At 35.3% G+C, this 19,014-nt stretch overlaps 2 protein-coding genes across 2 annotated transcripts; both read right to left on the bottom strand.

Annotated features, from left to right (window-relative positions):
• Window positions 1–349: 349 nt before the first annotated feature.
• LOC120276705 lies at window positions 350–824 on the bottom strand. The gene is made up of 2 exons (XM_039283385.1): window positions 641–824; window positions 350–527 (listed from the first exon to the last, which is right to left on the bottom strand). The coding sequence occupies exons 1-2, from the start codon at window positions 675–677 to the stop codon at window positions 373–375; spliced, it is 192 nt and encodes a 63-aa protein (XP_039139319.1). The 5' UTR covers window positions 678–824; the 3' UTR covers window positions 350–372.
• Window positions 825–3,045: 2,221 nt separating this feature from the next.
• On the bottom strand, window positions 3,046–17,355 carry LOC120276700 (DNA repair protein UVH3). The gene is given in 16 exon segments (XM_039283379.1): window positions 3,046–3,684; window positions 4,121–4,624; window positions 5,306–5,390; window positions 5,665–5,801; window positions 5,973–6,104; window positions 6,106–6,265; window positions 7,363–7,448; window positions 7,856–8,050; window positions 8,840–10,526; window positions 10,837–11,021; window positions 15,202–15,255; window positions 15,362–15,439; window positions 16,428–16,548; window positions 16,639–16,814; window positions 16,892–17,142; window positions 17,219–17,355. Coding segments are annotated over 16 exon segments (3,996 nt in total). The 5' UTR covers window positions 17,307–17,355; the 3' UTR covers window positions 3,046–3,627.
• Window positions 17,356–19,014: the final 1,659 nt, after the last annotated feature.

A 19,014-nucleotide genomic window follows, 5' to 3' on the forward strand; every position in this document is an offset into this window, starting at 1 on the left:
AACCTAACTACCCATTTGGAGACTAAGTATACACCCGGTTTACAATTGTTCATACTACTGTTATTATGCAAATTCTCTCTCTCTCATATACTTTCTCTCACAAACTTTGTAATATCTGGGGATGTTTTTAGAACGGTCTTCAAATGACTTAAATAATGTCATATATATATATATATATATCACACACTACATTATGCACTATACAGTGGTTGTCGTATATATACATATTAATTACATAATAAAAAATTATTTAATATAAATAGATAAAATATCATCCATAAATACGTATCACATGAGAAGGAAAAATATTAATGATTGGTATTTTATTTGTTTCTTAACTTAAAAATTAAGGGTTCTAAAAAAAAAACCCCCTTACCATCCTTCCCAAAAACCACCCTCCTCGCCACGGCTCTTAGTCTGTGCAGGAGCGTTTTGAGAGTAAGCGGCATCGTCTTTGGTCGGATAACCTGCCGGAGGAGGTGCAACGTATGTAGGGTACCCCTCTGTTGATGCTGGAGGAGGATATGCTATACAAAAAAAGAACCAAAAAAACAAATAAGACTATGGATATATCATACAAGAAAATCATAACAAGGTGAAAGAAAGAAAGAGAGAAAGAATCAGTAACAGTTTAACATACAAGGAGGAGGTGCTTGTTGTTGATTGTAGTAACTCATGTTTGCTTCTTTGCTATGTAGAACAACAACAACAACAAGAAGAAGGAGAAGAAGAAGCTTGGATATGCTTTGTTTTAGAGTTTATGTGTGTGTGTGTGTATATATATATAGATTGGAAAAGGCTTTGAGGATGAAGTGTCAAAAAAGAGCAGCCCCCTATAGAGGACCAAAGACCCTTTTATTTATGGTTTTTTTGGAACGTTTACATAATATTAGGACAGACGCGCCATTGACTTTAGATATTTTGTTCAAAAGAATAAAAGGTTGTAACTGAGGCGGCTTAGTTTCAGAGTTCTACAAGAATAACAATATTCATGCATATAGCTCCGTTTTACAAATAATCTTTGGACTCTTTGATATTTGATGTTTGGAACTAGTTTTTCACTCATCACGCGGAACACGTAACTGTTTCATTATATATATATACATAATGAATGGCTTTTTTATAAAATAATAAATTTAAGAATAGTTGCTATTTCATGGTCCCTCAAAATGGAAAGTTCAAATCTTGCCTCTTCCTTGTAAAAGATGGATATCAGTTTTGTACCACTCTTAAGTATATAATTAATTTGATAGTTTAAACTTAATCTTTATTTAACCAATTATTAAAATGATTTATGTTTTAAAATATATATTTATCCCATTCAAGGTTGGGGAGAAAATGGGAGGGTAGAGGCAGAGGTTGCCATCAGCATCCTACAAGGCCGGAAGATATTTTTCTATAACGTAAGATTAAGTTGCCTAGAAAACCTTCCAATTTCTTTTTTTTTTTAATTTAACAATATAGAATTTTTCCCCCCTCCCCTCGCAGGCTAAGGATCCCAAGAATGTTGTGGCTGTAGATCTTTTAATTTGTTTTCATTAAAAAAAAATTTATTGTTGCAACCATAAAATTATATATATATATATATATAACAAAATTCAAACATGTCTTTTTATTTACGATGGATATTTATTGTCATAAAAAAGATTTTTTTTTTTTTTTTTTAATTAAATCGTGTCATCCAAAGGGCTTCTTGTTACTTTCCTCTTAAATAAAAAAATAAAATAAAATAAACCTGCAAGCAATTTCATATTGGAGACTGGATCAGAATCAAACCTTGCCAACTAAACAAATAAAATTCCAAATAAGCATGACAAATAAACCACCACCTAAAATAAAACATATATGAAATTCAAGCTGAGGTGACCATCTAGAAATTATTAATAATATGTAAACAGGCAGTCTATTTTGACCATATCCAACAGCGAAAATGAAAGAAATTAAAAAAAAAATTGTCACAGATCACTTTGATAAAAACAACCCATTACCCACCTACTAGTTTAGGTTAGCATAGACCTAAAGACCTTTTAGCAATATGAGATATTTGAGTCAATGGTTTTACCTCAGGAAGACAACATCTGTGTACCCAGTCGTCTAAATAATTGAGCATAATATAATATCAATATCCATAAATAATACTGGGTATGATAGTTTCACCACAAAGGTTGTTATAGGCGAAATAAATATAGAGAAAAAGGTACTTGCATGCCCTGTAAAAATGGGTAGTAAACACTTCACATTCGCTTGTAAAATCATATTTGCTTATTTACATGTATATCCATGGAGAGAAGACTAGGGTAGTTTGGTCTATATATATATATATATATATAAAGTTGACCTCTGGTTATAGGGATATATAAATAAATAAGACTTGAATGGTTTTGACAAGGGTATAATAGTAATTGCTCAGTTATGCAGAGGGTGTGCAAGGAAAAAAAAAATCCAAATAATTGAAAAAATAATGTACCTGAAATATGTCTGCTTCTACCTACCAACTCTGCATTAGGGCTGAAATTTTCAACAAAAAAAAACAAGTTTAAGAGAGTTCTCCAACACCTTAAAAATCATTCTAGCGAAAACAGAATACAAATATGGCAAAGCTTTCATGGAGTTATCATCCAACGTAAAGCATATGCATCAAATAGTTTTACCAAATTGACTGCTCAAATGGAAAAATAAGCATCCAGATCCCCTTCGGACAAAATATTGTAAACCCTACAAAAAAAAAAATAAATAAATAAACAGAGATAATCATTTATTTGAAAAGTCAATTCGATAAAGCTACATAGTACAAATAAAATTACTCTATCATCAAACGTTACAAAAATAAAGCCTTTGATTGAGATTTTACCTTCTTGTTTCTTCTCCTTGTCTTTGTACCTGGAAGACAACCTTCAGCTATTGTTCTGTGATGAAACTCCAGATAATGCAACAGAGGGCCTAGCTACAAACAAAATGAGATGTCAGGACCTGGATCATCGTTAGTATGTCCAGAAGGGAATCAGCCTGTGAAGTAAATACTAAAACTTATGCTACTCAATCTACTATCTTCCCAAAATTTTCATCTGTATAAACATTATAAATTACACCTATAAGAGCAGAGCTGCAAATTTGCCTAATGTTCTACTGGTATGAAAAACAAATTTACACAAAAATGGAGTTGTTAGACAGTGTTATGAGATCCCCAAGAACTTTGCTTAGGTTTTTCTTCTTTTGCGTTTCAGTGAAGGCATCGCACTCAAGCCTGGCCTTGCCTCACGCTGCCCCACATCTTGTTCTGGATGGGGATAATCATTTTGAACTAGTGCAGGTACTTGGGTGACTTCAATGGGATCAGCTTTAGGATCATCTTGGCCCAGCAAACCCTGCAGACTGGCAGGTTGTGCAATTTCAAGACTGCTGCCAGAAATTTTAGTTGAATCTGTCTGCAGGTTTGTTGGGTTAACAGCATCACCATTTTGGTCACTTTCATCAATGCAGAAACCACCTCCACTAAGCAGGTAATCTTTAGGTGAATAATCCTCAGCGGAATCTGGATTCCCATCTTTCCTATCGAGTGAAAAAGAACTCTCAATAGATTTATGATCAGCTACAATTGTGTTTGAGGCATCCACAACATCAGCACTGTTAACAGCTCCAGGAGTCTCGTCTGCATATTTGTACATGCTTCCGCTGTCGCAACGACTATAAAAAGCCGATGCAGCATAGAAACAAAAAGACAATTAGTATACTGCACTCAAAAAGTAAAATCAAACAATGAAAGCTAACAGAACAGGACAGAAATGTATTCTCTGAGAAAATTTTAGCAAGCGAATTTCATTTTTCATGTAACTATCAGAATAAAAAAATCACCAACCAGCATGTCCTATCAGTCGAGATAATCTGATTGGTGGGGCTCTTTTTCTTGGAATCAGAAGAAATTCCTATTAGCTTTAAATGGGTGCTCCTACACTGATACTAGAGAAAATCAGATTTATGTACAAGCCAGAGAAACTTCCAGGTTTTCATTTGTCTTCCACAAGTAACTCATTATTCACAATACTTTAAACAACATGTGCATCTGATAATATGTTACTACTACCATAATAGCATGTAGGAAAAAGCCTGCTGTTGAACTTACTCTCCGCAGCCCAAATGTATCATTCTGTTTCTTGTTCTGGCCACCAGCATCATCTGCATCATCAGAAGCATCACTTGAACTTCCCTTGAAAGGTTCTGTCTTCTTCTTCAGCTTACTTCGTCCTCTTGCTTTCGCTCCTCTCCCCCCTCCACTTTTGCTGACGCTTCCTCTCCCTCTTCCTCTAATATTTGCAGTCATTCCACTTTCAGCAACTTCTCGACCATGGCCTGGAATAGGTGGTTCCCCTGCTTTATCCTCTGATAGTGATGTTTCTAAAGGTTCCATGCATTCATTGTTAGTTCCACCATCTAATTGGTTCTTGTGTTTTGGTTCCTTGGCTCTAGAAGTCCTTTTCCCTTTCCTTGATTCAGAACCTTCTTGGACAATATCACCTGTCAACTCAGAAGACCCAGTGATTCCTTTTACAGCCTTCTTAATTCGCTGGCTGCGTATTTTTGCAAACCTTTCGTTGAAAGAGTAAAACGCTTCCAGTCTTAGTTGAGTCTGAAAACCAGAATTATACAATGAAGTTGAAGGAAAAAGTGAGAAAGAAACAAAAGTAAACACAAAACCAAATTGTGATGATAGCTGACTTCAATAATATCAATCTCCAAGTATATCTTGAACTATGACATTTGTCTGGTCATTTGTTCTTTTGTATATAATACTGAAGTCTCAGTGACATCATAAAATCCAGTAAACATTTTCTCACATTTGACCTAAATTCCAATGTTTCAATGACCTTTGTCAGGAAATAGGTAGAGGTGCTTAGAAATTGATTGCTGGAGGGCAGAGTGTCACATGGGCTGAGAGCATCATAGAAAAGGAAACTCAACTTAAGGCTCATTCGGATGTTATGTGCAGGACGCAGGGGTTGTGGGATCTCCAATATTTGGATATATAATAGATTTTGCGTGTATGATTGCCTACATAAGCATCTGCAAACTACGTTCAAACTTCTTTTTTACTTCAAATGTTGATTTAAAAGTATGCTTGTCATGATCCAATTCTTCATATATTCATGTGATAAAAGCTAGAGGCTGAAAATCAAAAGGGCACCAAAGACCTTTGCATGTCTGTGGTATGAAAATTTTCCCAGTCACCAAATTCTCATCAATCAATTGATTAGTTTGGGCCAAAAAAACATCACTGATCTAAGTGAAAATTTAATGAAACGAGAAATACCTCATGTTTGTCATACTCCTTGAGAACAGGCACAAGCAATTCATCAGCCTTCTGACTACCCCAACCAAACTTTTCCCAGCACAACCTAAAAGACAATTGCTGATTAAAATTAAAAAAAAAAAAGGAAATAGGAACATTCTGCTTGCTATTTTTCACCCTCAACAACAATGCTGTTTGACACTATGGGTCCAAGGAAACTTAAGTACTATTTGTGGTTAAATAAGAACTAGAGAAACTTAGATACAATGTTACAATTCCACTGCCATCATGCAGTACAAGTGAACACCCTGTGAATTAAATGCGAGGATTATATGCCACACAAACTCATGGAGTGCAAATTAAATGTTAAGGCAACTCACTTGCGAAGTAAAAACAAATCGGGCCTTCCCCATGAAAAAGATTCCAGTGATTCATCAACTTGAGGTGAAGTGTAAGCAGATACAACTGATTCACTTGGAAAAGATGAAGGTATATGCCAATTTTTGCTCACCTTTCTCTGGATAGCAAGAGAAATTATTCAAAAAGAAGAAAAAAGAAAAAATCATCTCAGTGAAGGTTGAACGGAAGGCAAATTAGAGACCGTGTGCAGCATCTTTGCATGAATAAAAGAAAAACCAGAACAGATTTAAAAAAATCTTTAAAAAAAGAGGGGAAAATAAGGACTCACATGCTTATTCATGAAGATGTTTTTAACATCTGGAATGCCATTGTCAGCAACTTGACCATGGTTCCTTAAACCACTCTCTTCACAAGCAGATTCTTCACTGTTGTCTGTCAATTCATCCACATTACTATTGCTTGTTTTTAGAGGATCTTTTCATGGATTTGCTACCAGTATAAGAACCAAATTGTCCTAAAATAGACGGATCAGGAGACTCAAGCCATTCCCTGAACTTTTGAAGGCCATCTTCCTCAGGAAATGCTTGTAAAACCTCAATCGCATTGACAATGCCAATTCCACTGTGTATATCAAAATCCAGCATTGAAATTCTTTACAAGACATACAATTAAAATAATTGCAAATTGAAAAGGTGCAAATAAGTTCTTTTCTTCAGATTGTAGATGAATCACATAGTTGAATGTCATAAACTGTCAACGCTTATACTCTTGATTGTTCCATATTAAAACATGACAGCAATTACATCTATAGAGCAAAATAACAAAATAAACTGCAAGTAACTAATATGTATTTAAAATAATGACTGCCGATCTTTTGGCTTGCTACTATTCTTCACTCTGAAAGTACAACATGTGACAAAGAGGTTAATTCTTAAAGGGTCAATTTTTCTTAAAGCTAATCAATTATGAGAAGAAAATAACATTGTAACAGGCAGGTGAGGGGCGTGAATCTTCCTCTAACAATTGGTTATCTGAATCAAATTTTCACAGGAAAAATAAGGTGAGCTAAAAAGACACAACCATTAAAAACTTTCATGATCTGCACAACATCTCATGGTTCATAATGTAGTAATAGTGTCCTGTATTTACAAACCAAACTTGATCAATTCACCACCAACTTCGGGTGGCTTACATTATTAACTATCTATACTTGTTACTGTCAGCATATCTGAGTCATGTATCTGCTTTTGAGCAAAATGTTGCAACAAAGTTAAAAAAGTCACAAGCTTTTTAGTGTCATTATTTCATCAAGTGTATTATAATTTCAACTGAAATCTAGCCTGTGATAATTGCAAAAAGATGAATCAATATTATTGCTTTATTTTCATGTACATATCTAACAGCAAATAGATTAATAGAGATATATGCAATGTAGAACTCCTCAAGAAGCATATTGGTTGTGCCTTGTAGTTAAAGTGTGGGTTAGCAGGAGTAAAAACCAAAAAACAAAAGAATATGCAGTGAGAATAATAAAATAGACATTGTTGTCATAAAAGTAGTCAAAATTGTGAACAAGTTGCCTGTCCTTGCTAATTGCATAAAAACAATACCATCAAGATGTCATATTCAGCACTCGCACACATACAGAATCGAGGTGGCAGTCCACAAACAAATTCATAATGAAACACCAACAATTCTGAATAGGTTTTGAATCACACCTGACACCCTCCGTATAATCACTCCCCAGAAGCAAGGCCATCCGGATCAACTTCTCTCTAGTCATTCCAAGCTCACTCTCAATATCCTGATGCAACAGAAGAAGTTGTGCAAGATCAACAAACAAGACAGACACATTACATTGTTGCCAGTTGACAGATACTGACATATATTTTCCACAATGAACCAAAATGTGGACTTCGCAAAGGAACATAGAGGATGTTACAATGGCAACCAAGATAAACCCACCATGCCATAGCTATTTTTTTTTTAATAAACATTTCATGAAAGGTAAAGCAAAAGGCAGAATTATTTAACGAATAGTAGCCAGGCAAAAACAAGAGAGTTTATGCTTGTTTATAGGTTGATTTAAGCTAGTTTGAGGTACCCAAATCTACAAGGGAAGCATGTCATGAAAAAAATAGAAATAAACTAAAAGATAATTAAGATTTTGAATTGTAATCAGAGCTTAAGACCAAGGAATATAAAACAAACCTTCATGAAATATGTTTCGACATATTTCTTGTCATCAAATATATTCTTGTAGACATTGCGAGCACCAAACAAGAACACATCTGAATCATCAGTTATGACGCCATCCACTTGTTTGGTCATTTCCATGTACGCACACTGAGCCTCTGCTTCCATTGGTGCAATGATATAAGGCAAACCAAACATTTGAAGCAACTCCTACAAGTTGCAAAAAGGAGATACAGTTTAGAAGTTCAAATGTTTGACAAAAGTGGTTGTTCAATATATAGTGGTGCAAATTATGGACAAGCTTACCTACTTGTTACTAATACCTTTAACACATAATACAGCACAGTTGAACAAAGGTAAAAATCACCAGCTTAGCTGGTAAGGTGAGACATGAAAGGACCAAACATTACAAATTTATGCATAGGCTATAATTCTATAAACAATAAAAGAAGAGATAAGGACAAAATGACTAGAGGAAAAACTATGCAAAAGGTTAAAATTTTATAAAAGAAAAGGGTAATTTTTAGGTCAAATCACGGCATAAAATAAACATCAAACCATCCTATGTCATTCTTTTTGCTACATTGAAAAAGAGGAAATTTCTCTAATGGAGCTCAAGAAATTACCAAAAAGTCGAAAATGAAAAGGAAAAAAGTGATGCTAAATTATTATCCAATGTCTTGTCCAAAAAAAGCTATTTATGGCAGATAGTTATTTAGGTGTCATTCGTCCCCATGTGAAGCAGAAAAACTCACAGTCAACAATTCAATTGTCAAGCCATTACCCATAGCTATCGAATGACAATATGATATCACTTATTCGAATAAAAATGCTTGACGGAAAGTAAAAAAGTCATCCAGAAAACTAGCATAGATGTCTTGCTATTGGCCAAACAGGTTAAATAATTTTCTGCAGGACAATGGCAGAACACAAAATGGAACTCCAAGAAAGGTTAAATGATCTAAAATCACCAGAATGATTCAAAGTGATAAGTAATACCTGGCACTCCGCAAACATTTCGCTACTGACAGATTCTGCATTTCTCTCAAGCGTTCTTTGCTTATCACCAAGATTTAGACGTTCTTGTCTAAGGATAGAAATTTCTTCATCCAAACTAGCTTCCGAGAATTCTAAATTATCATTCAAATGCTCCTGTGCCATGAATTTATCTTCATAGTGCTTTTCTTTATTGGAAGGCATGTCATTAATGATTTTTTCTTGATTTTGTCGCTCAACATCCATGTGTACAGCAGTCTCTGTAAAGGTTTCCAGTGGCGAGTTCTTTTGAAAACCTGCATTCTCATTTCTTTTAAGAGAATCTTGCAGATCATTATATTGACAATCAGCAAGAACAATGACAGGTGTATTGCCTATGGTTTCTTGATCTGCATTAGGACTAGGCTCAAGCTCTGCAAATGCGTTGGAAGTTGAACCATGCTTGGAAATATTCATGCATTCTGTGTCCAATGTTACCTGACCTTCAACTGATTGTATCTTTGGTACATCATCAGTACATAATGTTTCCATAATCTCACTAACAACCACTGGTTCTTCAATAATTTCAGCATTGGACTTCATTTCATCATTTACAGATCGAGCTTCTGATGCAGCAGGCGAAGCTTGATGCATCTCCAGAGAGCTCCTGGTCTGCACAATGCCCATTTGGCAAGCATTATGTTTTCCATGTCCACCCACAGCAAAACTGGGTGAAAAACTGCACTTCAGGTTATTTTGTACCTGCCTGTTTGTGTTTGATATTTGAACCTCAGAAGAAATGATTAAAGGCTTCTGTCTTCCTAAATCTTCAAGACTTCTCTTTATTGCTTCCTGGACATCAGCTTCTTCCTCCAAAAAACCCCTTGAGATACGACTTCTATGTTCGATCAGGCCATCTGTGGCACCAGTAGGACCCTGGCAGGTACCTTCCTCCCATTCAACATCATCTTCCTCAACTGAAATCTCTTCTGCTGAAAAAGGTCGGCTTTGTTTCTTCGTACTGTCTGTCCGACTTCCAGCATTTTCCTTGACCACTCCTTCCTCCCACATGCAATCAGCAGAATCACAGATATTTTTGCCTGATGGAACACACACAGAATTTGTTTCTAATGCAGAACTTCCGGAAACTAACTGAAAAAACAGATTGTGGTCTGCATCATGCTTCTCAATTTCATCTTCCAAGAAAGATATCTCAATTGTTGTTTTGCTTGCAAGAACAGATGGCTCATCAACATGATGAATCTCACCTTGTGTGGAGGCTAAAATGCTTCCCGCTTCAGTTACGGCAGTGTCAGAACCTGCACAAGCTTTTGGGGAAGGATTGATTTCAGAAATGTCTTTTGGGGCTTTAGGTATCCCTTGGTCTGAGTTAGGTGTAGGACCATTGCATATGTTCCTAGAATTCTTCTCCTGTTCATATTCTTTCATCAAATCCAAATTCCGTTGCAAATCACGAGTCATATTAATACCCATGCCTCTAACTCTGCTAACTCGAACACGCCCACACTCATCTCGGTACGTCTCAACATCATTCACAAAATCACTTATAGGTTCAGCAATGCATGCCCCCATAACAGAACTAGATTGTTTAGAAGCAGAATTAGGTAGTACTGGATCTGAAGAAGTTGCATTGTTTTGCGCCATTGGCCTCATGTTCTCTTTCATCCCATTGGCCGCAGATGTCAAAATCCTGATTTCAAAAAGTATGAACTATGAAAATAAGTGCTAAAAACTAGAAAGAAAAGCACGTGGCATAAATATGATAAAAAAGAAACATAGCCCCCATGCATTTCTTTAAACATCGTTTTTGCAAGGTGGTTCCCAGGGACAATCACATGATAAAGCATGGTGTGCATGAAAATGCTTCCTAATAATTCACAAACAGGAAGAAGAAAATAAGAAGTGCCGGAAATAAACACTTTGTATTTCAGTAACATTGGAATTATTCAGTTTGTAAACAACATTAAAGATAGTAATGTAAATATGCAAGTTATCCTTACTGTTTGTCACCAGTAAATGATGATGAAAATATGAATTCTCTATTAGCTTCTGAAGCTATCCTGGAAGTGTGCACACCTCCTACCCCCCTTCCAGCAGCACATTTTTGTACTTCATCTATCTCCCGGCGGAAAGCAACAGTTTTCAGGTAAGATTGAATTTGTAGCTCTGAAAATTTTGCGGGGGCCTAACTAAATACAAATAAGCATATCAGCCTGCGTGAGCGTAAGAAATTTATGATACCACAAGCTTGGGAAATAAAGAGCCATTCACAATAAGCTAGCAATAGTTATTAATGGAAATGACATAGATCAAATTCTTCTCAGTTTGAGCAGTTCAAAAAAAAAAAAACTCTTCAATCACTCTACAATATAAGTCATAAAACTGTATATATGAGAAAAAAGGGAAACCCAAAATATATAGGAGACAACTACAAGATAATATTTTATAAATTTTTGCATTATTAGGCATGCAAGTAAAATTGAGGTGAGGTTCCAGCAAAAATAAATCAACCAAATGATTCTCAGAGCAGGTGTTGTACATGACAGCTATGTCCATTCAATTAAGCCAAGTAAATTTTTTTTTAATCATTTAATATCAATCAAATCCTTTTATCCCACTAACGTGGAGGTGAGCTTTTCTTAAGCAAATATGTGAATAAAAAGGTTTTCTTCTCGTAAAGCCTTATTTGGTTTGGGGGGCATCTCATGTTATCCTAACACCTCCAACCAAACAATCAAGTAGGGTTAGGGTTATCCCACAAATTTTTTATGTTTTACAAAATCTAATTATTTAAATACATATAATTAATAACTATTTTTGAAAAATTATTATTATTAATAAACCCCCATCATTAACTAAAAAGAAAAAAAGTCTAACTCTAAAATTATTCATTTTCACTAATATTAAGTAAATCGAAGTTTAGTCAACTTCAAATAAAAAATTCTACACCAAAACAAGTTCAAACAACCAAACCAACTTCATCAACAGAACCCCAACCCAAACAAAAGTAGCATAGAGTCAGATATACGAGCAGTAGTATTGGAAATAATAATATCTTAAATAGAATTCTTGTAAATACACGATGTAATTATTCTTTCATGTGTATAAATTTCAACCTGCTGACTGAAACAATTCTTAGAAATCCCTCCTATGTCCCGAAGTATTCTCAAGTAGGTATAGAGTAGGCTGGCTCCTGGCTTTCCTTTGTGGGTTTGCTATCTGTTTAACAGATTCCTAAAGGTCCCAATATTCCAAAATCTTCACGACAGCCTCCGTTTTCAAGTTAAAATGTCTTCAACTGAGTTTGATTCACATCTGTTTAACTCAAGTTTCTAGGTTAGGGTCTCTCTAACCACATTGTCAAAATTGTTGATGATATCTCCTCACATATTCGAAATGAGCGAAAAAAGTTCAATTATCGAATATGTGATTTGTTACGGCAGTCTGATGAAACAGCTAACTTAATTTCTGAACCTTTGAAACATGTTTCAAGTTTTGGAATAGGCGCATGAAGTGTGTGATAATTATATTCAATGTTTGTATGACCTACTCAAAAGCTGACTACTCTTAAGCAGCCAGAGCATGATATGACTACTTTTATGCAAAGAGACTCAATCTCAATTTAGCAAGAGAATTAAACTAATTCATAGAGATAATGCAAAAGAACATTTTTCTTCTATTTTTTCATCCGTCGTGACTTCTCATAGCATATTACATCAATCCGCTTAATTGAAACTAATCCTTACATGCATATGTGCTTGTTCACCATTGAGGTTATGTTGTTTTAACCGCTTGTTATCTAGTAAATTGTTAGATTTTATATTTTGGTACTAGTAGGCCCTATATGGGCTTAGGGGTGTTACACCAAAAAAAGTCTCAAGACTTAGTGGCTCAACCCCTATACCTGAATATAAACCCATTACAATTCTATCACACAACCGATGTGGTACTATATTTCCAACACCCTCCCTCAAGTTCAACTCGGTCGAACTTGCTTAAACTTGTACGCCATAGATCTGTTTACCAAGACTTGTACACTACTTTGTGTCTCGAAGTCCTTACACACATGGACTTGTACACCATTTGTGTCTCAAAAGGTCCCAATTTTTTAATATATATATTAGGCTCCACTATATTGCTCTGATACCATGTTAGATTTCATATTTTGGTACTAGTGGGCCCTATATGGGCTTAGGGGTCTTACACCAAAAAGTCTCAAGACTTAGTGGCTCAACCCCTATACCTATATATAAACCCATAACACTTCTATCACACAACCGATGTGGTACTATATTTCCAACATAAATCATATGCTTTCCTTTTCACTTTTAATAATTAAATTCCTTATTCTATTATGCTTCCCTAATTATCCATTATATCATATTCCTCCTCATGTTTTTGGTTGTACTTATTTTGTTCCTAAATTGTCTCCAAGATTGGACAAGTTGAAGGCTCAAGCAATTTAGAGTGTTTCTCTTGGGATATTCTAGACTACAGAAGAGATACCAATGTTACTCTTTTATTACTAATCATTATAATATATCCAAAGATATGACATTTTTTGAGGAAACTCCATATTTCTCTCTTTCTTTAATCACGACTAGGTTTGTTTCCGAAACTTTACCTAATCCCTATTTTGGTCCACCTTTGTTTCTTTTGAAGGTCATCTCACCACTATTTAAATCTCTCTCCTGAAGAAGGTCCTTAAGTAACACCATCCATATCATATGAACCACCTCGAATCATGTATCAGCAACGGTTACAGATTCTTGCATCAGAATAGTAAGTATCTAAACATTGTGAATCATGCCCTACTAGTGACAGGCATGTCTCGCACTAGTCATGATTTACCCACTACCCTTTAGAAAGGTGCTCAATTCTCTGCAAACCTTCATCCAATCCATAATTTTTTACTTAAAGGTTCTATTATTTATCTCTAGCATATATTGCACTTTTCTCTTCTTTGCCTTTTTATTTCAATCCCTAAAAATATCAACGTGATGCTTTATCATACAAAATGGAAACAAGCTATAGATTACGGGATTCTTGCTCTTAAACATAGTGATATACCTAGGAATTAGTTCTCCTTCCTCTAGGAAACTAGTTGTTGATTGATCATAAGGTGTATGCCATTAAAGTTGGTCCATATGGGCAGATTGATCATCTCAAAGTATGCCTTGTTGATAAAAAGGGTACTCTCAAATCTAGATATTTGACTATAGAGATACCTTTTCTCTCTTACGTTGGCCTTCTTCTTACAATGGTTGCCATTGGTCACTGGCTGTTGAATTAATTGGATATTACGAATGCATTTCTCCATAGCAAGCTAGATAAAGAAATTTATATGAAGCAACCACCTAGCTTTGTTGCTCAAGGGGAACCTAGGTTGGTTTGCAAACTGCAACATTCTCTTGATGGACTCAAGCAGTGCCCACGAGCTTGGTTTGGAATATCCAATACTATCATTCAAAATTTTGGTATGAAAAACGGTGAAGTAGATTATTTAGTTTTCTTCTGCCATATTTCTCCAGACCAATCCATTTATTTGGTAGTCTACGTGGATCATGTAGTCATCACACAAGTAATGACCATGAGAAAGATCACCTACTTAAGGAAATATTTGTTCAATCATCTTCAAACCAAAGACTTGGATAAGCTAAAATACTTTCTTGGCATTGAAGTTGCCCAATAAGTCTTAGGAATCTCTCCTAAGTCTCTAAGTCTATTCTCAAGTATTCTCTTCAAAGGAATAATCATTATACATACACTCTAATTCCATAATAGAAGCAACTTCCAAGAAGAATAGTTTTTCCTTTAGTGCTGAATATGTTATAGAACAGAGTGAAGCTTATGCATATGGATCAGTTAAGTAACAAGATTTTAAAAAATTGTCATACACCACTTAAGATTTATCTGGAGTGGCATCTTACCTAGAGTCAACTGGATTTCCTCTTGAGTAGATGATGTTTAATCTAGAACATAATTGAGTCAATATTGAGAAAACTATAAGATGTCTACTAGCCAAGATTACAAAATACAAGCTTATATAGCCGCCTTAGTGGGGGAAAAAGCAGTATTGCATATTTATTCTAGCTTGAGACATCACTAGATTGAAAGTTTTAAAAAGGAACTAAACTGTCTGATAAATGATATTTTAGCAAAGAAAACAGAATGTGACAACATTGTCAATGCACCTTGGCCTAACCAAGATAACTAGAGGGCCTAAACAAACGGAATAAATCAAATATTAGATAACAATGATGCAGAGTCATGCAGAAATACAGATGAGGTCAGACAATGATCATATATCACCACAACAAAGCACATTAACTTTAAAATAACAAAATAACGTTGAGATATCAAACCTTCTTAATTTTTTGATACTTCTGCCTGTTTTCAGCCATAAGTCTTTCTCTCATCTGCCACAAGAAGCATGCACATAAACAATATGCAAGGTTGAGCTGAAGGTCACCGTAATAACTTAGTATTTTGCTGAACCAATAACATTATCTTCTAGCGTTTTACCTGGACAAGAAGATCTAACTGCATAGATGGAGGCAGTGAAGCTAATACAGCTGGATCGATTTTGCCACTCATTGCTGGCTGCAATGACAAAAAACTCATGAAACACTGATAATAAACAGAATACAAGTGAGAACGCTTTGTCAATCACAGTATAATGGAACGCCCTGCTAAACTACATGGCTGATGGTTAATAGTCGGCTAATAGACTTTAAGAATGTCCAAAATTCCAACTTGTGTGAAACAAAAAAACCACAACATCGTCCAGCCATGTGGTGACAATGTCCAAAATTTATAAGAAAAGACTGCCCATAATGCATTAAAAAAAAGAAAAGAGGCATCCATCAATGGGTCAATAAACTTCTAAACTAAATAAAATTGTAAAATAACAAGCAGATAAAATGCAATTGGGGACATTATGCAGGTAGCCAAGAGTACAGTGGCGTAGTCTTTAGAAAGTATCTAACTAAATGTTGCATTTACGTCACATCAGTGAACGATAATTTGGAATGTCTAAGTAAAGTGGCTAAACACATTATTCAAATTCTAACTTACATTTAGACAAAAAAGCAATTACGTCAAGTATACTAACATAACAGCTGGCAATGTGGCCAACAATACTTTCATTGATACGGCATATATTGACTTGTAATCATCCTGACCACAGTGAAGCTGTGACATAAAAGGTTTCCAAGCATGGCTACAAACACAATATAATTAATGAAGTTTTCCAATTAACAATTTTTTATTCATTTACCATATTATAAACACAATTTGTTATAGTGTGAAAGCCAGCAAACTAGATTGAAACTGAAAATATATAAACAATTTTATTCAGGAAAGGAGTGCATACACTTCCAGAGAAAAACCGCATTGGTTAGAAATTCAGGAGAAGGGTTCATCAATCATCGTGAACAGAAACAACTTCATAGGGTAATTAAATATTATAAACGTCCTACTTGTCCTAGAAATGAATTTAAAGATAACCTAAACTTTTTGTGCACAAAAAAAAATAATAATAATAATACTAAACAAATAAATAAAGAAAGGATGGTGAAATGTAACTCACAAATAACATTTCTTCATTCTCATCATCCTCATCTACTCCCTCCTCAAAGGCATCCACACCAGAAGCTGATGCGTTGCTATTAAATTTCCCCTCCTCTTCGGCTGCAAGTGATGCTGCCAACCTAAAGTAAAAATTGATAGAATAACAAGATAAACGGCTACAAACTATTAGAAAACTATTAGAAAGACAAAAGAAAAGATTTTGCACATACAACTCGTCAAGAGCTTCCTGGTTAGCGTTCCCAATACCATCTTTCGCGTTCTTCTTCGAACTACTTCCTTTTAACCCGCTTCCATGATCCACCTCAACCTGCTTCCCCTTGGATTCATCCTTAGCCCTGCTGTTCTTGATCTCCACAGCCAGCTCCTCCAATCTCTTCACCTTGAGCTAACCAATTTCAAGAAATCACAAATAAGATTTCTGAAAAACGAAGAAAAGGTTGAAATAGAAGATCAGCAACACACATGATTGATGAGAAGCTTCTCCGCGGTCTTGCGGATCTTAGCACGGGCATTCTCACGATGGCGGCGGCGAGCGGCGACAGTCCGGCGCTTAAGCGCCGGAGTACCACCATCAAAGACAAAGATCGGCTTGGTGCGAAGAAAGAGAAGCTTGCAGATGCGGCGAAAGAATCCAAGAACGTGCGCATTGCGCACCATCTCGCCTCGCTCATCCCTCATCGCCATCATGAACTGGACCATCCAAATGCTCGCATCTGCGAAGAAATCCCAAGATCAGAATCGCTAGGGTTTGTGAGAAAAAAAAAATTAAAAAAAGAGATCGATTGGTACCGATTGCGAGTGTCTTTCCGGCTAGGGTTTCAACCGAGACCCGGCGCCCGACGGGGGCAAGCAACTCCCAGAGACCTTGAACTCCCATGGCGGGCTACTTCGCTACCGCCATTGCCGACGAGATTGAAAGCTTGACATTTTATACTACCGTTGGCTATCTTGCGCTGCACGCCTCATGTTTATTTAAATAAAATTTTGAGAAAAAAAAATTATATATTTATTTAATTAATACAAATTTAAGTTAATTATTTTAAAATTAATATTATGTTTCTGAAATTTGTAATAAGTATTTATTAAAATTAATATGGTTAAAAAAATAGTTAACCAAGAAAAGTAATTTGACTGATTTAATTTAATAAAAATAATTTTTTAGAGAATTCGGTGTTTTCTTCTATTCAGACATATTATTAGACGTCGATCTTCAAAAAACCAAAGTGAACACTTAAGTCTATTGATCGTATTCGCTGTGATTTTCCTTGGAGAGGTCCGAATTTGGATAGTCTCAAATGTCGCTTTAGTTAATTTTAAAAGACTGTATCAGCCCAAACAACATGGTGGGTGGGGCATTTTCAATCTCAAAAAGTTCAACATGCCCCTGCTAGGCAATTGGTGATGGAAAATGTTCTCAATTCAAGAACTTGTGTGGTTGGTTGCCATTGCAACATAACTACCTCCAGCACATCCGCACTTGCCTCTTTTTCCTAAACTTTCTCATGCGAGTCCTTTTTTCTGGCAAGGTATTCAAGCTGTCTTAGATGTTTTTCAAACTTTGCACACACCCTTATTATTGGGAATGGGTCTGCCACCTTGTTTTGGTTATATAACTGGTACTTGGGGCAAGCACCGATGAATATTTGGCATAATAAATTTGCTAAGTCTATAACTCCAAGTTGCACTATTAAAGAGTTCCTCACGTCTTCTAAGGATTCTCTCCCTTATCTGGACGTGGTGCTCGATGTTTTGAAATTGCAATTCAGTTCTTCTATCTTGGCGCGCCCTTGACCATAAATCTTGGAAGCTTACCCCCAATAGTAGCTTCTCAGTTAAATCTTTTCATCGCTTTCTTGTTGATCGGGGGACAAGATGCAACGTCACCCCTTTCATTTTTAAGGGTCCTTATCCTCGAAAGATCAATGTGTTTATTTGCCTAATATGGAACTATGAAATCTTAACGATTGATAAGTTGTTTGCAAGAGGGTGCAACAAGTTGCCTATTGCAACTTACGTGCTCTATTTGGCACTGTTTTGCTTGTGTTTTAGGCAAGGTTTAAAAAGGCGAAAGGCGTAGTTGAGGTGTTTTGCTTTTATGAGGCGAGGCGTAAGCCTCGAGGGCGATCCGAGGCGTAAGCCTCAACAAAAAATGAAAATTATAAATAATAATTGATAAAATAAACTAAATAGTCATAAAATTTATAATAAAATGATTTATTCTTTGGTTTTCATATTTTTTTTAACTTAAAGTTATTTCATAGTTCATTTTAAGTTAGTTTTGATTTTGTTTTGATTTCATATCAAAAAATATTTTTGAATAATTTGTAGATAATGAATAAAGAATAATATTTAATTTATATTAATTATTAGTGTTAAATTAGTATTTAAATTATAAATATTTTTAATATTTTTAATAATTTTTAACTAAAGAGATAGGTAGTGAACATCTTTGATATATTATTAAAATATATATATTTTATAATTAATTTTTATTTTAGAATAATCTCATCTTTGATGATGGTTAAAAAACCCTAGCCTCCACCACTGTCTCTTTCCTCTCATCATCGACTCAAAGACGCTGGTGC

This window comes from Dioscorea cayenensis, chromosome 15 (assembly GCF_009730915.1).
Source record: "Dioscorea cayenensis subsp. rotundata cultivar TDr96_F1 chromosome 15, TDr96_F1_v2_PseudoChromosome.rev07_lg8_w22 25.fasta, whole genome shotgun sequence".
NCBI classification, from domain to species: Eukaryota; Viridiplantae; Streptophyta; class Magnoliopsida; order Dioscoreales; family Dioscoreaceae; genus Dioscorea; species Dioscorea cayenensis.

Coding starts and splice junctions, on each gene's coding strand:
- LOC120276705 (XM_039283385.1), bottom strand. CDS start 677: ATGAGTTACTACAATCAACAACAAGCACCTCCTCCTT. Junction 528..640: donor ACAACAAGCACCTCCTCCTT/GTATGTTAAACT, acceptor TTTTTTGTATAG/CATATCCTCCTCCAGCATCA.